This window comes from Pristis pectinata, chromosome 15 (assembly GCF_009764475.1).
Source record: "Pristis pectinata isolate sPriPec2 chromosome 15, sPriPec2.1.pri, whole genome shotgun sequence".
In the NCBI taxonomy this organism is placed as follows: domain Eukaryota; kingdom Metazoa; phylum Chordata; class Chondrichthyes; order Rhinopristiformes; family Pristidae; genus Pristis; species Pristis pectinata.
This window is the reverse complement of record NC_067419.1, coordinates 45,874,559-45,899,851: the sequence shown is the minus strand read 5'-3', so window position 1 is coordinate 45,899,851 and position 25,293 is coordinate 45,874,559. Positions and strand designations below refer to the sequence as shown.

Here is a 25,293-nt window from a genome sequence, read left to right as displayed (position 1 = left end):
ATAAACCTCAGTCCTGTGCAATGCTCTGGAGATGAGAATGAAGCAGGGGTCTGTCCCGTGAAGTCTGGCCCGTCTGGCCCATAGAGTTTGCCCCCTCCTCAATAATCATTAAGCATGTTAAGGACACACCAGTGGCTGTGTTTACCATACCCCTATAAAGCGGTCAAATTTAAATTCCTGCTCTCACCCAAGGGATGAAACATTAGCAGTCATGCTTTCAGCTGCCTACATCCTAAACTCTGCATATGAAACCTCTCCCCTTCCTCTCTCTCTTTTCTCCCTTCCTTCTCATTCTCTCTCTCTATTGTTTTCTCCCTCTCTCTTTCTTGTTCTCCCTCTCTCTTATTCTCATTTTGTTCTCCTCTCTCATTCTCTCTCTCACATTCTCTCTCTTTCTGTCACTCTCTTTCATGTTCTCTCTCTTTCATTTTCTCCCTCTCTTGTTCTCTCTCTGCTTCACTATTCACATTCTCTCCTCCTTAAAAAAAAACTATCTTAAACCCACCCCTACAATTTGCCCCAGTATATCCCTATGAGACATGCAGTTATAGTTACTTTGAAATGCTCCTCAAAGTGCACCAGATCACTTTAAAGACTCTCTATAAATAGATGCCATTGCCTTCCTGCGTTGTTCACTTATTTCTGTGTTTGTGCTGTTTCCTTGCCCTGAGAGAGTAGAGCAGTCAGCACCCTGTTTGCACCTTAGAACCAGGAGATCAGAGAAAGTAAAGGTGCCAGAGACTCAACTGCTCTCTGACCAAAGATACACACACAATGACAGCCGGCCAGGCATGGATCAAACACCAATTTCAAGCGGAGTCTTCCTTGTGACCCTGGAGGAATTGAACAGCAGGCTGCAGCCAGGAAAACCATCTCCCCACAAGTTCTAAAGGAGAGGGTTGGCACAGTTCAACACAGATGCTGGCCACCTGTCTGGTCCAGTTCTCGGGAGAGGTTGGTGGTGTACAGAGTACATTGTGATACCAGCGATTTGAATATTCCAGTAACTCTGAGAACACACCCGCAGTTAACTCCTGGTAGGGAGAGAGTTGCAGAGCCTTGGATTCAGGTCAATCCGCCGCCTCTTTCTGAATGTCTGTCAAAGGCTTTGGGAATGTGGGAGGTGTTAGCAGGGACAGGAAGAGGCCATTTGGCCCACTGAAGCCTATTGTGATGCGGCTCAGTGGGTAGCAGTCTTGCCTCTGGGCCGAAAGGTTGTGGGTTAAAACCCCATTCAGACCCTCGGCTGACACTCAGTGCCATGTTGCTGGATGCCGCACTGTTGAAGATGATGTCTTCCAAATAAGGTGTTAAACTGAGGTCCTGCCTGCTCTCTCTGAGTGATAAGATCCTACAGAGGGACTGAGTGAGGGGTCCCACAGAGGGACTGAGTGAGGGAGTCCCACCGAGTGACTCTGAGTGAGGGGGTCACACAGTGACTCTTTGAGTGAGGGGGTCCCATGGAGTGACTGTGAGGGGGTCCCACAGAGGCACTGAGTGAGGGGGTCCCACAGAGGGACTCCTCGAGTGAGGGGGTCCCACAGAGGGACTGAGTGAGGGGGTCCCACAGAGAGACAAGTCCCACAGTGGGATCCCACTCAGGCACCAGCTTCCCAGCACCATGAAGCCGTTTGCTTTCACTGACCATCCACAGCTCTCAGGGAACAGCAGAGGAGGTTCACAGGCTGTTGCCTGGATCAGAACATCACAGTTATAAGGAGAGATTGGATGGGCTGGGATTGTTTTCCCTGGAGCAGAGGAGGCTGAGGGTGACCAGATAGAGGTGTGTAAAATTCTGAAGCGGGTATCTAAGACAAAAGGGTATCGGTTATAGGAGAGAGGGAGAAGGTTGAGGTGGGGAAATTCTTCCACACAGAGGTTGTTCGGAATCTGGAATGCACTGCCAAGGAGGTGGTGGAGAAAGGTAGCCTCACATTTAAGAAGCATCTGGACATGAATTGCCAAGGCAAAGAAGGCTACAGACATACTGTGGGTAAATGGGATTAGTGTGGATTGGTACAACAGGCAGCATAGGCATGATGGGCCGAAGAACCTACTTCTGTGCTGTACAGCTCTTTGAGTCTGTCACCCTAGACCACTGTCAAACAGACAGACACTCAACGTCCCCCACACTCTATCGTTCTATGACAAAAGACTTGCATTCTGTAAGCCCCTTCTCTCGAGACATACCAAGCTTTGTACCCTATGAAATACTTCCTGAATTTTAGCGACTGTTGTGCTGTAGGAAGTACAGAAACTAGTTTGTACATAGCGAGATCTACAATGTGGGTAAGAACCGCTTTTTTTAAATTCTGTTGGGTGAGAGAAATAGAGACAACTCCTTGAATAGCAGCTATGGGAACTTTAACCTTGAAAGGGGCAGGTGGTTTAACATCAGAATCAGATTTATTATCACTGACTTAAATGACATGAAATTTGTTGTTTTGCATCAGTGGTTCAGTGCAAAGATGTAAAATTACGATAAATTACAAAAGTAAATAAATAGTGCAAAAAGAAGGAATAACGAGGTGGTGTTCACGGACCGTTCAGAAATCTGACGGCGGAGGGGAAGAAGCTGTCCAAGACACAGCACTTCTGACAGCATGGATCTCCCTGGGTCCCATCCTGGACTGCGCCGTTAAGGGTCTGGAAGAACAAGAACTTTGAGAGAGAGGGAGAGAGAGAGAGAGAGAGAGAGAGACAGGCAGGAAGCAGAGCCAACAGTCAGTCGGCAGAGACACAAACAGGTTGAGCAGCTTTACCAACGGCTCTGCACCTTGGCTGGCCAGTTAGTCGTGAGTCAACAGAGTGGTGTTTCCTCCTAGAAAGTCAGTTGAAATAATCCTGCTAAACCCCAAGGGAGAAGCAGGCATGATTCAACTGGCAGACGGAACTGATTAAGGAAAAGCTACAATGAAAATATTCCATCCCATAAAATTATTTAATCTTGACTTTCATCAGATGCAAAAAAAACAACGATCCGGAGAAAAATATGCCTCAATTGCATTTCAAGTCAACTCATAGTCATAGAGTAATACAGCACAGAAACAGGCCCTTCGGCCCAACTTGTCCGTGCTGACCACGGTGCCTTCCTGTGTTAGTCCCATTTGCCTGCATTTGGCCCGTATCACTCTAAACCTTTCCTGTCCATGGACCTGTCCAAATGTCTTTCAAATGTTGTAATTGTACCCAACTCTACCACTTCCTCTGGCAGCTCGTTCCATATCCCCACCACCCTCTGTGTGAAAAAGTTGCCCCTCAGATCCCCTGTAAATCTTTCCCCTCTCACCTTAAACCTATGACCTCCATTTTAGACTCCCCTACCCTAAGAAATACATACCACCAGGCTCAAGGGCAGCTTCTATCCTGCATTCATCAGTCTCTTGAACAGACCTCACATACGCTAAAGATGATCTCTTCATCCTCCAGTCTCCCTTGTTGCAGCCCTTTGTCACCTCCACCTCTCACCTCCCAGCCTCTGTCACTGCCTCCACTCTCCCTTCCTCCACCTCCTCACCTGGATCCACCCATCACCTGCCAGCTCTTGCTCCACCCCTTCCCCTCACCTCTTTATACCAGCTATCTCCCCTCTAGCTTTCAGTCCGGATGAAAGGTCTCGACCCGAAACGTCAACTGTCCATTTCCCTCCACAGACGCTGCCCGACCTGCTGAGTTCCTCCAGCAGTTTGTTTGTTTGCTCCAGATTCCAGGACCTGCAGTCTCTGGTGTCTCCTTTTTATCTTTTCTCACCCTGGAGAAGAAATGTCAAATACGAGAGGGCATGGCTTTGAGGTGTGAGGGGGAAAGTTTAAAGGAGATTTGTGAGGCAAGTTTTTTTTTACACAGAGAGTGGTGGGTGCCTGGAATATGTTTCCAAGAGAGGTGGTGGAGGCAGATACAATAGCAATGTTTAAGAGGCATTTAGACGGGCAGAGAATGGAGGGATATGGACCATGTGCAGGCAGATGGGATTAGTTTGGATTGGCATCATGGTCAGAACAGACATCGTGGGCCGAAGGGCCTGTTCCTGTGCTGTTCTAGGTTCTAAACCCTTAACACCATCCTTGTTACTTCCATTTGTAACTTAGCCAATTAATTCATGGCTGCTCCTGCTCACTGTCTCCTACGTAAACCTGAGGTCATTCAAAACTCATGTCCAGCTTATTGACAGTGTTAACCGTTTTTGTACCTCTTTTTCACATTTCTTTGCAAGAGGTACTGAGTACAGGAGTCAAGAAGTTATGATGCATCGCTGTAAAACTCTGGTTAGGCCACATTTAGAGTATTGCGTGCAATTCTGGTCACCTCACTATAGGAAGGATGTCGAGGCTTTAGAGAGGCTGCAGAGGAGGTTTACTAGGATGCTGCCTGGATTAGAGGGCATGTGCTATCAGGAGAGGCTGGACAAACTTGGGCTCTTTTCTCTGGTGCGGCGGAGGCTGAGGGGTGATCTGTTGGAAGTGTATAAAATTATGAGGGGCATAGATAGGGTGGACAAGCAATATCTTTTTCCCATTATTGAGCGATCCAATACCAGAGGGCATGCATTTAAGGTGCGGGGGGGGGGGGGGGGGGGGTTAGTTTCAGAACAGACGTGAGGGGTACGTTTTTTACTCAGAGAGTGGTGGATGCCTGGAATGCGTTGCCTGATAGGGTGGTGGAGGCAAATTCATTGGGGGCTTTTAAGAGGGGCTTGGATGGGCACATGAATGAGAGGAAAATGGAGGGATATGGGGATTCTGCAGGTGGGAAGGATTAGCTATGTTGGCACATCATTGTGGGCCGAAGGACCTGTTCTGTGCTGTACTGTTGTATGGACTAACATAGAAAGAGGCCATTTAGCCAATCGAGTCTAGGCCAGCTCAAAGGGCAATCCCATTCGCTCACTAATTTGCCCTTTCTTCCCCACATCCCAGAGCCTACCACTCACCCACACACTAGGGGTAATTTACAGCAGGCGATTACCCTACCAACCTGCACGTCACTGGTGGTGGGGCAAAACCCAGCGGGAAACCTACACGGTCACAGGGAGAATGTGCAGACTCCACACAGACAGGATCAGGATCAAATACAGGTTGCTGGAGCCTCTTCCATCAGGTAGAAGATACAGGAGCCTGAGGGCACGTACCACCAGACTTAAGGACAGCTTCTACCCCACTGTGAGAAGACTATTGAGTGGTTCCCTTATACGAAGAGATGGACTCTGGCCTCACAATCTCCCTTGTTGTGACCTTGCACCTTATTGCACTGCACTTTCTCTGTAGCTGTGACACTTTACTCTGTACTGTTATTGTTTTTACCTGTACTACATCAATGCACTCTGTACTAACTCAATGTAACTGCACAGTGTAATGAATTGACCTGTACGATCGGTATGCAAGACAAATTTTTCACTGTACCTTGGTACAAGCGACAATAATAAACCAGTAGCAACACCAATACTGTGAGGCATTGACTGACTGGCAAAATGAATAAAGTGGGGAATTGAGAGAGGGAATACGGGGAAGGGTAATGGGACTAATGGGTTTGTTCTGCTGGGAGCTAGTAGAAACCTGACAGGCTGAATGGCCTTGTTCTGTGTTGTAATAAGTGAGAAGATGGGTTTAAAATTAGTTCTTTTGTTGAAAATGAAGCTTCTCTGTTGCCGACCCCTGCGTCAGATTACGAGTGGATGGGTGGTCTATGTTTACAACCAACAGTTAACAAGGACACTACACGAAGAAAAAAGTCCGACTGAAGAGCAAAGGTAAATGAACTTATGAAGTTAACGGCAGCAACCTCTCCCAAACCTCGCGGGATATTTTTTGACAGAAATGCAGGGAGTGGTGGGTAATTACGCATGAATTTCTTTCTTCATGTGGTCTGCAGGATTGAATGAGGGTGGGAGTTTCCTAACCCTGCCCATTCATCTTAGAATAGCACTGCCCTTACATACAGCCTTTTCAATAACAGGGCACAGGCCATAGAACAGTACAGCACAGTACAGAAACAGGCCCTTCAGCCCATATGTCATACTAGCCATCAGTTACCCATCTACACTCATCCCATTTATCAGCACTTGTAGCTTCTATGCCTTGGTAATTCGAGTGCTTGTCTGAACACTTCCTAAACACAGGATCGCAAGAGGCTGCAGAGGGTTGTAGACTCAGCCAGCTCCATCACGGGCACAACCCTCCCCACCATCGAGGACATCTTCAAGAGGCGGTGCCTCAAGAAGGCGGCATCCATCACTGAGGACCCTCACCACCCGGGACATGCCCTCTTCTCGTTACTACCATCGGGGAGGAGGTACAGAGGCCTGAAGACTCACTCTCAATGATTTAGGAACAGCTTCTTCCCCTCCACCATCAGATTTCTGAACGGTCCATGAACCCATGAACACTACCTCGTTATTCCTTTTTTTGCATTATTTATTTATTTTTGTAATTTATAGTATTTTTATGTCTTGCACTGTACTGCTGCCACAAAAGAACAAATTTTACATCATATGTCAGTGATAATAAACCTGATTCTGTTTTTGACTCAGGGAAAACAATCCCAGCCCATCCAATCTCTCCTTATAACTGTGATGTTCCGATCCAGGCAACAGCCTGTGAACCTCCTCTGCTGTTCCCTGAGAGCTGTGGATGGTCAGTGAAAGCAAACAGCTTCATGGTGCCGGGAAGCTGGTGCCTGAGTGGGATCCCACTGTGGGACTTGTCTCTCTGTGGGACCCCCTCACTCAGTCCCTCTGTGGGACCCCCTCACTCAAAAGAGTCCCTCTGTGGGACTCTCTCACTCATTTCAAATCATTTTAATACATTGTGCTTAATCATTTAATTTGTTTGAGAAACAAAGGACTGCAGATGCTGGAATCTAGATGAAAAACACGATGATGCTGGAGGAACACAGCAGGCTGGGCAGCATCTGTGGAGAAAAGCAGACGGTCAACGTTTTGGGGTCAGGCCCCTTCCTCAGGACTTCAATTTGTTTATTGCTTTGCACTGACCAGCTTCTGAGAAAGTTAAATATCTCTTGTTATAAGCAAGCTCCGAATGCGCCAAATATTGCTTATGTACCTTGGATGTGAAGACTGATATGAAGTGCACTCCAGATCCTGTGTAAGGGTAGGAAAGCCCCCAGTGAATTTGCCTCCATCACCCTATCAGGCAACACATTCCAGGCATCCGCCACTCTCTGAGTTAAAAACATACCCCTCACGTCTGTTCTGAACCTACCCCCGCTCACCTTAAATGCATGCCCTCTGGTATTGGATCGCTCAATAATGGGAAAAAGATATTGCTTGTCCACCCTATCTATGCCCCTCATAATTTTATACACTTCCAACAGATCACCCCTCAGCCTCCACCGCTCCAGAGGATAGAGCCCAAGTTTGTCCAGCCTCTCCTGATAGCACATGCCCTCTAATCCAGGCAGCATCCTAGTAAACCTCCTCTGCAGCCTCTCTAAAGCCTCGACATCCTTCCTATAGTGAGGTGACCAGAATTGCACGCAATACTCTAAATGTGGCCTAACCAGAGTTTTACAGCGATGCATCATAACTTCTTGACTCCTGTACTCAATACCTCAATTAATAAATGCAAGCATTCCACAAGCCTTCTTAACCACCCTATCTACCTGTGTAGCCACTTTCAGTGAGTCATGGAATTGCACCCCAAGATCTCTCTGCTCTTTGACACTGTTAAGGATCTTGCCCTTAAGAGTGCACTGCCTCTTGACATTTAGTGTCAACTGCTGTCAACTGTTCAATATATGCAGAAAAGATTCACAAGGATGTTGCTGAGACTGGAGGGCTTGAGTTACAAGGAGAGATTGGACAGGCTGGGACTGTTTTCCCTGGAGTAAAGGAGGCTGAGGGGTGACCTTATAGAGGTTCATAAAATCATGAAGGGCATGGATAAGGTGGATGGCCACAGTCTTTTCCCCAGGGTAGGGGAGTCTAAAACTAGAGGGCATAGGTTTAAGGTGAGAGGGGACAGATTTAAAGGGACCTGAGGGGTAAGTTTTCACCCAAAGGGTGATGAGTATATTGAACAAGCTGCCAGAGAGACCGATAAAAGCCGGTATAATTACAGTGTTTAAAAGACATTTGGACAGGTTCACGGATAGGAAGAGTTTAGAGGGATATGGGCCAAATGTGGGCAAATGGGACTAGCTCAGGAAGACAACTTGGCTGGCATCAATGTTAGGCCAAAGGGCCTGTTTCTATGCTGAATAACTCTATGAATTTATGACATACTCATCGGTCCTTTCCTTCCAGGTAATGTACATACCCCCAGGGCATAGAGAAACCAAACGTATTGCTAAGAAAATGAATTTAATGTCCCTTTAAGTGGTGTGTCTTGGTTAAGATCTACAAACCAACGCAGCTTCTAACAACTGGCTTACGCCTGTGGCTTTATTGTACAGCTGGTCTCTTAAAGTGAGAAGATCTGTGGCTATTTAGTGGTTAGAAAGAAAAGTCCTACACTTTGATATAAAATGCTACAGAGTCGAACTGAATGTCAACGAGTGAAAGTCTATTTACCCTCAGCTACGATCTGCAAACTTTGTAGCTTGTTGATCGGTTGTTTACAATGCACTCAACTTGTGGTACACTCAGATTTTAATGCACTCAGCCCTTGATACACTTGATATCTGAAACATTCAACGTTTGATACGCTCAGTGTTTGACACAGTTGGGCATTCGACACACTCAGCAACTCATACACTCGCTCTTTGATGCACTCAATGTTTGATACAACACAGCAAATAAATAACACACACAATGTTTCACGGATGTATCAACTAGATGCGACCATATTTCCATACATCCTTCCCACTGAGGGAGGCCATTCAGCCCATCGTCTTTGCCAGTTCTGAGAACAATCCCACTTCCCCCACTAATTTCCCTGTAATCTACTCCCGGCACATTCCCATCAACTCCCCCCAGATTCTACCCCTCACCCACACACCAGGGGACAATTTACAGCAGGCAGTTAACCTACCGACCTGTGTGTTGTCGGAATGTGGGAAGAAACTGAGCAGCCAGGGAGAAACCCACACGGTCACAGGGAGAAGGTACAAGCTCTACACACACACACACACACACACACACACACACACACACACACACACACACACACACACACACACACACACACACACACACACACACACACACACACAGAGCACCCGAGGTCAGGATTGAACTGGAACCGTGAGGCAGCAGCTCTTCTCGTTTCACCACTGTGTCACCCACCAGTTAATTCAAAGTTCAAATGAACAATCTTAATGAAGAATTCTCACATGCTCCCTTTCTCATGCAGTAAAGTCTTAACGTAAATCCTTTGTATTGCAAAGTACATATTAAGAGCCACACTCTGTGCCCACAACGTGTTGGTTCATCTTTTAGCTACATTTATTCATTCCATCAAAAAGGAGTTGCAAATCATCTTACCATCTGGGCCTGACTTCTTGGGCAACTGTTGATGGCTTCGACCTTCTCATTTGCTGCAAGACACGGAAAGAGTAATGAGTGGTGGCCTGGCGATCGGAACGCCCTCTGAGCACCTGCCCAGCAAAGCCAACGCTCACCTGCACACCCCACGCCTCACCCGCTGCCCCTAGGACCCAAGCCAGAGGTGGCATCGGCTCAGGGTCCCCTCTGACCTGCTGATAGCACCACGCACGCAAGGAGAGGAAGACAGTCCGTAGGAACGAAAACCATGAGTGGCTGGTTACATGGAAAGCTCCCGGCGAATGCCTTGGCAGGGGACAGGATGTTTCAGTGCCGATGGGGGAGAGAGAGCAAGCGGTTGGACTGTCAAAACACACACATGGGAAACACATGGTCGCACGAGGCATGCAGGTCCATCAGCCAACTTTAGGCTCCTCTTCAAGCATAATCTAACCAGATACTCACTTCCTCTTGCATTCAAGGTACATTAAAGCTCCCCTAATTGCACCTCTATCAAGAGCTGTAATCCGTAGAAATGTGATCCTGGTGTCAGAAAGTGTTACTCGGTGTTGAATTCACTGCAGAAACATTTGCAAAATACTCTGTGTTACTCTGATCCAACCGCGTTCTGTTCTCACCAATAATCTGGATGATCTCTGCCAACAAAACGCCATCAGCAATGTCCTGTTGCAAATCCTTGATCAGTCGCTTGTGACCAGACCTGGCCAAGTAGTGATTAGCCCAATCAGTGTAAATCTGAGTAATGAGAGAGAGAGAGGGAGGGAAAAAGAGAGAGAGAGGGGGAGAGAGAGAGAGAGAAAAATACTTTCAGTACAAACGTTGGCTTAGTCTCAAGAGCTATTTTGGATCAAATCTGCCTTCTCCAGGCATGGGGTTTTATAAAAGGAAACTAGCCAGGGCAGATTTTACTGTTCGTCTATAAGTATGAGTCAACTCTAGCTGGCACACTGGGCAGTGACTGGCTGGGTCTGAAGTCTTGTTTCATTCAGAATAAACCTCCTTGCCCAGAGGAGCGGTGAGCAGAATCTCAGTGCCCGCACGGGTGGTGAGAACAAGGGTCGATCGGTGCCCTCAGCCGGGAGCGGGGAGGGGGGGCGAGACGTTTAAGTGAACATAATCAGCCGAGAGCCAGGCAGGAAATGGCCCCATCTGGACTGCTCTATGGAGAGCTGGCCAGGAACTTTCGATGGATCGAATGGGCTGAACCATTCCAAGCTACTACGATTCCGAGGGGTAATGGATGCCCCTGAGGGAACTACTTGGCTGAGAAAGGACCCAAAGGTTACATCGATAGACATGGGTGAGGGAAGGTGAGAGGCGATTTCAGTGGAGCGTGGATTGTTGGGCTGAAAAGCTCGCTTTACAGCCTCAAAGATAACTTGCGGTAACAAGGCTATGAATCAGGTATAAGAGAGGTCTTGCTTTTAATTCGTTGGAAATAAGGCACATAGAAGGAGCTTGGAATTTACAGAAATAAAATCTGGCCTCCCGCCAGATTTGCAAGTGATCCCTCACACCCCCTGTCCCACTCCCACCAACTTCTTGCCAATTACCAATTAACAGTTTTGCTCAACAACAGAAAAAAAATTGACACCTTTCCAGAATCACATCCCGTCAAAATTTCCCGTGGCATTGGACACAAGTGAGCACAGAGCCAGACTCATGCACGGGCTGACAATTACCGAGGCCAGGCACCTCACCCGCACCAAATAATTAAAGTCTTTTTCATAAAACAGTGTTACAAAGCAAGGGTGTTTGCTGAAATCGTACACCTCTTTCTCAAAGGCATTTAACCGTTTCAGAATTTGCATTTCATGTGTTCACAGTTTACTCTTAAAGGAAGTGCAGAGAGAATAAAGTTGGTTGGTTCTTTTCTGACTATAACTTCCACCCTGCCTGGGTACAGTGCAAAGGCATCAACCCACGCAGGGCTGTTACTGCAAGGATTCACTTGTCACGTTATCCAAATTGTGGTAAAGTCAATTAGGTTCTTTGTGTGTCATAGTGACCATTACTGGTCATTGCCAATAGAATTTCAAAGCCCATCTCACTTCCAATTAAAGTACAAACAAATAACACATTTCAGATGCTCTGGTCTCATAATTTAAAGCAGCATCTTGCTCCCAAATTCTCCTCATCACTTAAACTGGCATTGTGCTGTGATCTAGAAGTTACTGCAAGCAGACACAGCAGGAGATCCCCATGGAGAATTGGGTAAGGTCAACAGGGAGTGGGGCAGGAGCTCTAGCACAGATGCGATGGGCAAAGTGGTCTCCACAAGTGCTAAGTGATTCCATTATCTAGAAATCCCAGTGCAGCCATCCGGGCAAGTGTGAGATGTTGCACCTTGGGAGACCAAATGTAAAGGGGAAGTATACTTAATGGCAGGACCCTTGATGTACAGAGGGATCTTGGGGTCCAAGTCTAAATCTCCCTGGAAGTGACAACACAAGTCGATAGGATGGTATGCCATGCTTGCCTTTATTAGTCAAGGCGTTGAGTTCAAGTATTGAGAAGTTACGTTGCAACTTTACAAACCTCTGGTCAGGCTGCATCTGGAGTATTGCATTCAGTTCTGGTCACCCCCATTACAGGAAAGGTGTAGAGGCTTTGGAGAGGGTGCAGAAGAGGTTCACCAGGATGCTGCCTGGATTAGAGGGCATGTGTTATAAGGAGAGGTTGGACAAACTTGGGTTGTTTTCTCTGGAGCGGTGGAGGCTGAGGGGGGGACCTGATAGGAGCATATAAAATTATGAGAGGCATAGACAGAGTAGACAGATGGTATATTTTTCCCAGGGTAGAACTGTCTAATACTAGAGGGCATGCGTTTAAGAGATAGTTCAAAGGAGATGTGAGGGGCAAGTTTTTTTACACAGAAAGTGGTGGGTGCCTGGAAAGTGCTGCCAGGGGTGGGGGTGGAGGCAGATACGATAGAGGCGTTTAAGAGGCTCTTAGGCACATGAATGGACGGATAAGGACCATGTGCAGGCAGAAGGGATTAAGTGTCATTAGCTTAATTAGTGGGCCGAAGGATCTGTTCCTGCACCATACTGTTCTGCGTTCTATGTTGTATGCACTTCATTTGTTATCCCACCACATCAAACCAGGTCTGAGTAAGTCTTGCAGAGGTGGGACATGCCATCTGCCACTTTCAGGTCAAGCCTTTGCTTTGAAGGAGGAGGCAAGGGATTGGAACCTGGAACACAGGACAATTATCGGTGGGACATTGAGTCCTAGAATTTGTTGCTGAGGGGGGGGGACGGCTGAGATGCAGATCTTCACAATGTTTGTATCACTATTCTGATGAAGGGTTATTGACCTGAAACATTAATGGTTTCTCTCTCCACAGATGCTGCCTGACCTGCCCACTTTTATTTCAGGTTTTCATCATCTGCAATGTTTTATGCTCCACAGGTCCAACAATGTTCCCCACATTTCTCTCCCCCCATCTTCACCTCTCCTTGTTATACTTCCTTAAGACAGATCAGCTACAGTTAAAAATTCTGTACCACCTTCTCTCAGTCAGCGCCATCTGTGTCTCTCTCTTGGTCCCCACCCTATCACAGACATTCCCCTTCACCAGCTTCCCAACGTTTCCAAGTTCTGATGAAACGCCATCGACCTGAAACTCTTCCTCTCTCAGCAGATGCTGCCTGACCTGCTGAGTATTTCCAACACTTCCTCTTTTTATTTCAGACTTCCAGCATCTGCACTATTTTGCTTTTCACCATGTTATTCTTGGGGTAAATTTGGATCAGTGGGTGGGTGGGGTGGGGGGTGTAGAGCACTGCCTGAGATTAGAGGGTGTGGGAAAGGGAGGGGAAGGCTGGGGTGGGGGGTCTCAATGACAAAGGTGTTAATTACTTCCCCTGTAGGTCTCTGGCATTGTGCTGGTAAGATCACATTCCCTGGGAGCTCCTGATAACGAGCAGTCCCAGGAAAATGCAATCCAAATTCCCCTGCAGTATTCTGAAGGGAATACTGCCCAAGGACTGACATCGTCCTGAAGCAGACGGGTTGCAGACGGGTGACCCCTGACAGGAAGAACTTCCCAACCTGAAGACCCTGTTACTGAGTGTATTCAACACAGAGGTCGACAGATGTAAATTGGTAAATTTGGTAAATTGGTTTATTACTGTCACATGTACCGAGGTGCAGAAAAATAAGTCTTGCACACCATTTGTACAGATCAATTCTTTACATGGTGCATTAAGGTAGTACAAGGTAAAACAATAACAGAATGCAGAATAAAGTGTTACAGCTACAGAGAAAGTGCAGTGCAGGCAGGCAATAAGGTGCAAGGTCACAACAAGGTAGATTTTGAGGTCAAGAGTCCATCCTATCGTACTAGGGGACCGTTCAATAGTCTTATAACAGTGGGATAGAAGCTGTCCTTGAGCCTGGTGGTACATGCTTTCAGACTTTTGTATCTTCTGCCCGATGGGAGAGGGGAGAAGAGGTGTCAGGGGTGGGTGGGGTCTTTGATTATGTTGGCTGCTTTACCAAGGCAGCGAGAAGTGTGGACAGAGTCTATAGAGGGGAGGCTGGTTTCCGTGTTGTGCTGAACCGTTCCACTTCACCTGAGTATTACACTTGGTGGTGAATGGGGCACAGACTGTACCAAATTAATCAATACCCCCATCCTGTTCCTGTGGTGTTGCACTGAGAGATTCATGGCCTAGTGTGTTCTTCATGTGAAGTCTGGTCATAGCACAGGGAATGATTAGACCAGAGCACAGATGTCATTAATTTAAAGTAACAGTTGGTGGGAAGGGGGAAGGCTTATATTTTATCATGGAGCATAGAACATAGAACAGTACAGCACAGGAACAGGCCCTTCAGTCCACGACGTTGTGCCGAACTAGTAATTAAGTACCTAACTAAACTAATCCCTTCTGCCTACACAATGTCCACATCATTCTCTGCACATTCATGTGCCTGTCTAAGAGCCTCTTAAACACCTCTACAGTATCTGCCTCCACCGCCACATTGCAGGCACCCACCACTCTCTGTGTGAAAAAACTTGCCCCACACATCTCCTCTGAACTTTCCCCCCTCTCACAAATGCGTGCCCTCTAGTATTAGACATTTCGACCCTGGGAAAAAGACTCAACTTCATTGGTCCCCTATCTATGCCCCTCATAAACTTCTACCAGGTCTCCCCTCAGCCTCTGATGCTCCAGAGAAAATAACCTAATTATGGACTCTAATTTGAGAATATTTGACAGCGAGTCTGTAAGAATTTAGAGTTCCTCTGATTGTGGCTTCGCTTCTTTCTATGACAATATATTCCTTAACCCTCTCTGCCACTTCCTCTCTCTGTGCTAAAGCCAGTGTTTGGTCACCTGTACCACACCAATGCTTCTGTTTTACTGACTCACTCCATTAAGAGGTGGATGTTGCCACCAATTATTGTCCATCTGTCATTGCCTCCGATCTGAGGAAGCAATGAAGACTCAACTTCATTGGTGAGTCTAGACCAGTAAGGACAGCAGATTTGCTTCTCTGAAGGACATTACATATGAAGAAAAACATTAAGATCAGGTCCCACAAGCCTGCCCCACTACTCAATACTAACTTAAAGTCATCTGATTGTAACCTCATCTCTGCATCCCTATTTATCCTAGTAACCAATACAGAACCAGAGTTTTAACAGTCATCATGGTCACCATTACCCAGAATGGTGCTTCTGAAAAACTTCAGATTCCTTCCAGGGTGAGACAGCATAGTGATATTGAAGGTATCGCACAGGTTCAATCCTGACCTCCACTGCTGTCTGTGTGGAGTTTGCATGTTCTCCCTGTGACTGCTTAATGTTTCCTCCAGATGCTCCAGTTCCCTCCCACATCCTTAAGACATGTAGGTTGGTAAGTTGGAGACTGCAGATGTTGGAAAATGGGGTTTTAAAAAAAACCAAACTGCTGGAGGACCTCAGCAGGTCAGTTCTTGACCCAAAGCATTAACCATCCCTCTGCCTGCACAGATGCTGCCCGACCCGCTGAAGTCCTCCAGCAGTTTGTTTTTTGCTCCAGGTTGATGTTAATTGGTCACTGTAAATTATAGAACATAGAACAGTATAGCACACGAACAGGTCCTTTGGCCCACGATGTCTGTGCCGACCATGATACCAATTTAATCTACCTATCTGACTGCATGTGGTTGCTATCACCTCACAGCTACCATTGGGCAGGAGGTACAGAAACCTGACGTCCCACACCACACCTACTTCCTTTCCACCATTCAGTTCTTGAACCAACCAGCACAACAATAATCAGTATAGCTTAGCAGGCGGCACGGTAGCGTAGCGGTTAGCGCGACGCTATTACAGCGCCAGCGATCGGAGTTCGATTCCCGTCGCTGTCTGCAAGGAGTTTGTACGTTCTCCCGTGTCTGCGTGGGTTTCCGCCGGGTACTCCAGTTTCCTCCCACATGCCAAAGACGTACAGGTAGGTTAATTTGGGGTTTAAAATGGGCGACGCGGACTCGTTGGGCCGGAAGGGCCTGTTACCACGCTGTAAATAAAATTTTTTTTAAAAATTAAAAAACACTTTGACCACTTTGCACTAAAATGGACTTTAAGTTCTAGAGTCATAGAGCACCACAGCACAGAAACAGGCCCTTCGACCCATCTACTCCATGCCGACCTGATCTTCTAAGTCCACGGCCAGATCAGCCACGATCTTATTGAATGGCCGAGCAGGCTCGACGGGCCAGCTGGCCTCCTCCTGCTCCTATTTCTTATGTTCTGCCTATTCCCATCTACCTGCACCCGGACCATATCCCTCCAAACCCCTCCCATCCATGTACCCATCCAAACCTCTCTTATATGTTACAATTGAACCCGCATCCACCACTTCTGCTGGCAGCTCGTTCCACACTCGCACCACCCTCTGAGTGAAGAAGTTCCCCCTCAGATTCCCCTAAATATTTCACCTAATTGTGTCCTTCATTGTAAAAATTGTTCACGTTTTTCTTGTGAATGCTGCTTATCTGATGCTATGTGCCTGTGATGCTGCTGCAAGTAAGTTTTTCATTGCACCTGTACGTCCATGTGCATATGACCGTAAACTCGACTCAACTAGATCCCCTCCCATTCCCTGCTCGTTCGTGTGTCTGTCCAAATGCCCCTTCAACACTGCGATTGTAAATTGCCCCTAGCGTGTGGATGAGTGGTAGAATCTGGGGGTTGATGAGAATGTGGGGAGAATAAAATGGGATGAGTGGAAAGGGGTGGGTGATGCCTGGTGGCTACTCAACGGGCTGAAAGGCCCATTTCCGTGTTGTACCCCTATTTCCAAGTGTAATTCTTAACGGGGCCACAGGATGGCGCGAATTGCACACTTAACAAGCACAATCCAAGTAGTGGCAGCAATTCACACAGGTGAACTGAGAATCTCCCCGCTGCTGCGGAACTGCATTCACTGGTGAAAGTGAACAAAAAACTATCGAGAAAAGGTGTAAAATTTAAAATTTGGTAGAAAAAAATAAGGCAGTTTTTATTTCAAATGGTGATGGATTGAAAGGTGTTGTGTTCACTGGAACTTGGGTGAATGAACACAGATCAGGTTAAGAGCAGGCACTGTCGTGTAGCGGTTAGCGTAACGCTATTACAGCGCCAGCATCCCGGGTTCAATTCCAGCCACTGTCTGTAAGGAGTTTGTACGTTTTCCCCGTGTCTGCGTGGGTTTCCTCCGGGTGCTCCGGTTTCCTCCCACATTCCAAGGAAGTTGCGGGCGTGCTATGTTGGCGCCGGAAGCGTGGCGACACTTGCGGGCTGCCCCCAGAACACTCTACGCAAAAGATGCATTTCACTGTGTGTTTCGAGGTACATGTGACTGATAAAGAAATCTTAATATGCAGGTTTAGCAAGCAATTTGGAAGGCAAACTAAACGTCGACCTTGATTATAAGATGTAGGTGAGACCGTACTTGGAGTATCGTGCACAGTTTTGGTTGCCCTGTTATAGGAAAGACATCATTAAACTGGAAAGGGAAGATTTACGAGGATGCTGTCAGGACTCGATGGTCTGAGTTATAGGGAGAGGTGGGGCAGGCTGGGACTTTATTCCTTGGAACATAGGAGATTGAGGGGTGACCTTATAGAGGTGTAGAAAATCATGGGGGGGTTCAGATGGGGTGAAGGCGCTCAGTCTTCTTCCCAGGGAGGGGAACTAAAAACTGGAGGGCAAAGGTTTAAGGTGAGAGGGGAGAGATTTAGAAGGGACCTGACGGGCAAATTCTTCACACAGACGGTGGTGAGTATATGGAACGAGCTGCCAGAGGAAGTGGTTGGGGCAGGTACATTAACAACATTTAAAGGACATTTGGATAAGTACATGGATAGGAAAGGTTTAGAGGGATATGGGCAAAACGCGGGCAAATGGGACTAGCTTGGTGGGCACCATGGTCGGCATGGATGGTTGGGCCAAAGGGCCTGTTTCCGTGCTGTATAACTCTATGAATCTATGGTGCTATGACCAATTATTAACATTCTAGTGAGAACTCACTTGGACTTCTGTGTCTCGATCTAGTTTCCCTGCCTAATGGTTCACTTGCAATAGAGGGATTGCAACAAAGGTTCACCTGACTGATTTCTGGCTTGGTTGATCTGCGGTATGAAGAGAGATCGAACAGACTCTGCCTACACTCTTTTGTGCTACAAGAATAAGAGGTGATCTCACTGAAACGTACAAGATTCTTGCGGAGATTAACAGGGACGATTCGAGGTTCAGGAACAGCTACTTTCCCGCAACCATCAGGTTCTTGAACCAACCTGCACGACCCTAACCCTACCTCAGCAATGGGACACTACGGACCACCTCTTGCACTGCCGTGGAGTTGTCTCTGATTGTGACTGGAATCTGGAGCAACAAACAAAACACTGGAGCAACTCAGCAGGTCAGGTGACATCGACAGAGGGGAAATGGACAGTTGATGTTTTGGGTTCAGACCCAGTACCAGCTCTCTCCCCTCGATCTTTCAGTCCAGATGAAGGGTCTCAACCCGAAGTGTCAGCTGCCCATTTCCCTCCACAGAAGCTGCCCGACCCACTGAGTTTCTCCAGCTTTTTGTGTGTTGTTTCTGATTGAGAATTTTTTGCACTAACGTCTTGTTTTGTGGTCTTTTTCTTCACTATCTGGTATAATGCATCTGTAATTTATGTTCTGTGTGTTGTCTGTACCTACGTGCCTGTGATGCTGCTGCAAGTTTTTCATTGTACCTCTACCTCACCGTACGTGTGCACATGGCAATGAACTCGACTTGACTTGATGTTTCCCCGAGCTGGGGTGCCGAGTGTCAGGGGTCACAGCCTCAAAACAAAGGTTGGCCGTGTGGGACTGAGATGAGAAGAAATCTCTTCACCAGAAGAGGAGAGAACATCAGCCCACACAGCTTCAACAATTTGCTCAGGACCATTTCCCTGGTGATTGTAGTTTGTGTTCCACCCTCCCTCCCTTCCAATTCCACATTTGCAGCTATTTCTGGGAAGTTATTATATACTTTACAGAGATGATTAATACAAACTACCTGTTTAATTCATCTGCCATCACCTTATTTTCCATTATTAATTCCCCAGACTCACTTTGTTAACTCTCTCCTTTATAGATATCTCTATGGAAACTCTTACTATCTGTTTTTACATTTCTAGCGAGCATTTCCTCATTCTCAAATTTTTCCATCCTTATTAATGTTTTAGTCATTCTTTGCTTTGGTCATTTTCAAAATATAACTTGGCCACTGTCTGCAGTGGTGGAAGAAGAACAATCAGAATCTCAGAAATGATTTGGATAGGCACTGAAGAGAGAGAACTTGCAGGGCCGTTGGGGGAGAGCAGGGGAAGGGGACCGGTCTACTGGCAGCTATCGAAGACTCAATGGGGTGAATGGCCTCCTTCATCTGCTAAGATCTTTCGTGGTAGGCTGATCCAGAAGGTTAAGATGCATGGGATCCATGCTGACTCAGCTGTTTGGATTTAGAACTGGCTTGCCCGTAGAAGACAGAGGGTAGTGGTTGAAGTGTTGTCTAGCTGGAGGTCTGTGACCAGTGGTGTACCACAGGGATCGGGGCTGGGGCCTCTGTTGTTTGCAATGTATATAAATGATTCTGATGAAAAAGTAGATGGGTAGGTTCATTAGTTTGCAGATTGATGGAGGTGAGGACAGTGTAGAGGGTTGTCTAAGGATACACCAGTTACAGATATGGGCGGAGAAATGGCAGATGGAGTTTAATCCGGTCAAGTGTGAGGTGTTGCTCTTTGGGGGGTCAAATGTAAGGGGAAAGTACACAGTTGATGGCAGGACCCTTAACAACATTGACGTACAGAGGGATCTTGGGGTCCCAAGTCCATAGCTCCCTGAAAGTGGCCACACAAGTAGATAGGGTGGTAAAGAAGGCATATGGCATGCTTGCCTTCATTGGTCGAGGCATCGAGTATAAGAGTCAGGAAGTCATGTTGCAGCTGTATAAAACATTGGTTAGGCCGTACTTGGAATATTGTGTGCAGTTCTGGTTGCCCCATTACAGGAAGGATGTGGAGAGAGTGCGGAAGAGGTTCACCAGGATGCTGCCTGGATTAGAGGGTATGAGCTATCAGGAGAGGTTGGACAAACTTGGGTTGTTTTTTTTTCTGGAGCATCAGAGGCTGAGGGGAGACCTGATAGTTTACAAGATAGATAGGGGAGACAGTCAGAATCTTTGCGCCCCCCACCCCCCAGAGTAGAAATGCCAAGCACTGAGAGGGCGGGTCTTTAAGGTGAGAGGGAGAAAGTTTAAAGGAGATGCGAGGGGCAAGTTTTGTTTACACAGAGAGTGGTAGGTGCCTGGAACGGGCTGCTGGGAGGAGCAGTGGAAGCAGATACAACAGTGACGTTTAAGAGGCTGTTAGATAGACACATGAACGTGCAGGGGATGGAGGGATATGGCTCATGTGCAGGCAGAAGGGATTTAGTTTAATTTGGCATCGTGTTTGGCACAGTCATCGTGGGCCAAAGGGCCTGTTCCTGTGCTGGACTGTTCTATGTTCACTGATCCAATATTAACTCGGGGTGGGAGAGGTTGGGGTAGGGTTATTACCTTGGCAACAACCATAGCGCTCAGATAGAAACTGACAAGGAGAGAAACATCAGGTCTATCAGCTGACCGACCTCTGCACTAATTAGCTCCAACCATGTCAAACCTGAGTACCCAATGAGTTTTGTTTTACACACGGAGTGGTGGGAGCCTGGAACAGGCTGGGGGGGGGGGGGTGGGGGGGGTGGAGGTGGTGGAAGCAGATACAACAGTGGTGTTTAAGAGGCTGTCAGACACATGAACTTGCAGGGGATGGAGGGATATGGACTATGTGCAGGCAGAAGAGATTTAGTTTAATTTGGCATCGTGTTCGGGGCAAACATAGTGGGCCAAAGGGCCTGTTGCTGTGCTGCACTGTTCCATGTACTATGTTCTGTGCTGCAACAAATCCATGAGTTCTTCACAATCCTATAAACTCTCCAAGCAACACTGTTTGGAGAGACAGCAAACAGCATCCTCTTGGTAACTCTGCACATATTTACAGTCAATCTGTGCCCACAAGAAAGAAACCACAGTGCGTTGCACGGACTGTGAAAGCATATGGCATTAATCAGCGGCTGGGAAGGGAAGGATGTGATCACTCACCATTCTTCACACAGGAGGCTGAAGGCAGCATTAACCCTCTGACTGGAAAACCCACACAATCGGCTTCAGGTAATTAGGGGAAGGATGAGAGAGGAGATGAGGAAAGATTTTTCTTCCCCCACACCAGGAGGGGAGTGGGGGTCTGGAACTTGTTTCCTGACAGGGTGGCAGTGGAATAAACCCTCCCCGATGCTTGGGGCTGAAATGAGGACCAATGACCTTCGGGGCTATGGACCCAGTGCTGGGAGGTGGGATTAGGCTGGGGGTTTGTTTTAATAACTGGCACAGGCTTGATGGGCTGAATGGCCAAAGATACGTCAAAGTCAAAGTCAACGTTGAGTTTATCGTCACATGCAGAAGTCCATGTGTGCACAGGTGCAATGAAAAACTTACTTGCAGCAGCATCACAGGCACAGAGCATCAGATAAGCAGCATTCACAAGAAAAGCAAATTATACACAATTCTTCCAAGAAAAAAAATCACAATTAGAACAAAAAAAAAAGTCTATTTTAGTGCAAAGTGATCAGAGTGGTCATAGTGTTGCTAAACTGAGGTAGTGATTAGGGTTGTGCAGGTTGTTCAAGAACCGAATGGTTGAAGGGAAGTAGCTGTTCCTGAACCTGGTGGTGTGGGACTTCAGGCTTCTGTACCTCCTGCCTGATGGTAGCTGTGAGAAGATGGCATGGCCCGGATGGTGGGGATCTTTGATGATGGATGTTGCCTTCTTGAGGCAGCGCCTCCTGTAGATACTACCGATGGTGGGGAGGGATGTGCCCGTGATGTATTGGGCTGAGTCCACTACTCTCTGCAGCTTCTTGCTTTTCTGTGCATTCGAATTGCTGTACCAGACTGTGATGCAACCAGTCAGGATACTTTCAACAGTACATCTGTAGAAGTTTATTGGAGTGTTCAGTGACAAGCTGAACCTCCTAAGAAAGTAAAGAGGCTGGCGCACTTTCTTTGTGATTACATCTATTTGCTGGGCCCAGGGCAGGTCATCCGATATGTTAATGCCCAGGAGTTTAAAGCTGCTGACTCTCTCCACCGCCGATCCCCCAATAGGCAGGCATGGTAGTGTAGTGGTTAGCATAACGCTATTACACCGCCAGCGACCTGGGTTCAATTCCGGCCACTGTCTGTAAGGAGTTTGTACGTTCTCCCTGTGACTGCATGGGGTTCCTCCGGGTGCTCCGGTTTCCTCCCACATTCCAAAGATGTACGGGTTAGGAAGTCGTGGGGATGCTATGTTGGCGCCGGAAGCGTGGCGACACTTGCGGGCTGCCCCCAGAACACTCTACGCAAAAGATGCACTTCACTGTGTGCTTCGATGTACATGTGACTTATAACTTGGGATATCACAATCAGATCATGGGTTATTGGAATTTTACCTTAAATGATCAAGTAAACCTCCAATGGTGAACCAGAAGGGATTTTGCAACAATAAGCCAATTCAGGTCACCAACACTGACACTAGATTTTTAATTCTAGATCTAGTGAATTATCTGAATTTAAATCACAGTATAAATACCATGAAAATTAGCTTTTTGCAGCAGCACCAGAGAGAGAGAGGGGGAGAGAGGGGGGGAGAGAGAGAGGGGGGGAGGGCAAACACAAGTTGACATAAACTTAAATTAACATAAATTATGCTAACTTACACATATGCAAAATAAAAGAACAGAATAAACAATGACACTAGTGCAAGACAGAAAGAAAAGTGCAAGAGAGAAAAATATAGTCTATGTTAAGGTTTCTCATGTGGGTTCAAGAACCTGACGGCAGCGGGGAAGAAGCTGTTGTTGAACCTTGAGGTGTGGGGTCTTCAGGCTCCTGTACCTCCTGCCTGATGGCAGCATCGAGAAGAGGGCGCGGCCCGGAGGATGTCAAGCCCCGTTGGGATTTTGTGCATTTCAATAAGATCACCACTCATTCTTCTAAACTGAGAGTAAAGGCAGAGTCTGCATCTTTCCTCAGAGAATAAACCCCCAGCCCAGAAGTAAGCCTGTGAACCTTTGTTGCATTCCCTCTACCATCAGTACATCCCTCCTTAACTAGGGAGACTAGGTCTGTCCACACCACTCCGGGTGCAGTCTCACCCTAGCTCGATAATTGGAGCAAGATGTCTCCAATCTTGTACTCAAATCCTCCATAATAAAGCAATAACACGCGGTTTGCCTTCCTAAGTGCTTGCAGTATATCTGCGAATTAACTTATAATAATTCGTCTAACAGTACAGTACAGCAGAAAAACAGGGCCTTCACCTCATGTTGTCTGTGACAATCTAACCAATCCCATTCACCTGCACATGGTCCATATCCCTCCATTCCCCGCCTGTCCAAATGCCTCTTAGACACCACTATCGTATCTGCTTCCACCACCCCCCCTGGTAGCCCGTTCCAGGCACCCACCGCTCTCTGTGTAAAAAAAATCTGTTTTACAAATCTCCTTTAAACTTTTTCCCTCTCACCTTAAACCTATGCCCTCTAGTATTTGATATTTCCGGCCTGGGAAATTACTCTATCTAATAATTCTATAGACTTCTATCAGGTTACTTCTCAACCTCCAACACTCCAGAGAAAATCATCTAAATTTGTCCAACCTCTCCTGAGAGCTCATACTCTCTAATCCAGGCAGCATCCTGGTGAACCCCTTCTGCACCCTCTCCAAAGCCTCCACGTCCCTCCTGTAATGGAGCGACCGGAAATCCACACAATACTCCAAATGTGTCCTCACCAAAGTTTTATACAGCTGCGACATGACTTCCCGACGTTTATGCTCAACATCCCAACCAGCAAAGACAACCATGCCATGCACCTTCTTTACCACCCTATCCACTTGTGTTGCAACTTTCCAGGAGCCATGGACCTGAACCCCAAGAGCCCTCTGTACATCAATGCTCCTCAGGGTCCTGCCATTTACTGTATTGACAACAGGGACCCTCAAGTCCTTCTGAGAACCACTACTGTTGAATTTCTTGCCATTTGAAAATGATCCACTTTTCTATTTTTCCTCTCTGAGGAGATGACCTCACATTTTTTCCTCAGACTATATTCCATCTGCTATGTTACTTCACTGCCCTGTCACTTACCCTCTGTGCACCTTCCTCACAATCCATGACACCTCTGGCTTTGTATCATCAGCACCCTTGATACATTACACTGGATCACCCTTATTCAAATCATTGACATCAACAGCCCCAGCACTAATCTCTATAGCAGCCCATTCCCCAGCTAACTCTCCCTTAATGGCAGCATTTTCCCTTCTTCTGAGCCTATCAATTCCTACTTTCTCTCTGCCTTTCTCAAATATTACCTTCCAATCTGTGGGAACTGTTCAGGCATCCTTGGCGTTTTGTGGTGTTATTTGGACTGGAGGTCTGTAACCAGTGGTGTGCCACTGGGATCAGTGCTGGGACCTTGTATTATAAAGGACACATGAGAGGCAATGGTGCCATGTAAAAAAGTGTTTTAACACCACTGAATGTCTTCACCAAATGACACTAAGTATGTAAAAAGTTTTGCACTGTGTTTATTCTTTTGTGTATATTTTTATTATGAATAAAGTTTATTTTTGAAATAAAAAGTATATGTAAAAGATTTGGACAAAAATGTCAGTGAGCTGATTAGTAAGTTTGCAGACGATGCAGGAATTGGCCAAATTATGGACAGCGAGGAAGGCTGTCAGAGGACAGAGCAGGATACAGATCAACTGGAAATATGGGCAGAGAAATGGCAGATGGAGTTTAGTTCAGGCAAGTGTGAGGTGTTACACTTTGGGAGGTCTAATGTAAGAAGAAAGTATATAGTAAATGGCAGGGTCGTTAGGAACATTGATATACAGAAGGATCATTAGGTCCAAGCCTGTACCTCCCTGAAAGTGACAACACAAGTAGATCGGGTGGTATAGAAGTCACACACCATGCTTGCCTTCATCAGTCAGGGCACATCTAACAGTTGACAAGTCACGTCGCAGCTGTATAAAACTGTGCTCAGGCCACATTTGGAGTACTGTGAGCAGTTCTGGTCACCACATTACAGGAAGGATGTGGAGGCTTTGGAAAAGTTCACTAGGATGTCTTTTGAGAGCATAAGCTATAAGGAGAGGTGGGACAAACTTGGATTGTTTTCCCCTGGAGCGTCGGAGGCAGAGGGGTGACCTGATTGAAGTATATAAAATTGTGAG

At 46.9% G+C, this 25,293-nt stretch overlaps 1 protein-coding gene across 5 annotated transcripts in view; it reads right to left on the bottom strand.

Annotated features, from left to right (window-relative positions):
• The window catches only part of nav3 (neuron navigator 3), a 377,674-nt gene that overhangs the window by 274,716 nt on the left and 77,665 nt on the right, over window positions 1–25,293 (bottom strand). For all 5 annotated transcript variants that reach the window (XM_052029889.1, XM_052029890.1, XM_052029891.1 and 2 more), the window contains exons 2-3: window positions 10,078–10,195; window positions 9,440–9,492 (exon numbers count right to left, since the gene is read on the bottom strand). In XM_052029889.1, coding sequence (XP_051885849.1) covers window positions 9,440–9,492; window positions 10,078–10,195 — 171 coding nt within the window. The remainder of the gene's footprint in view (window positions 1–9,439; window positions 9,493–10,077; window positions 10,196–25,293) is intronic.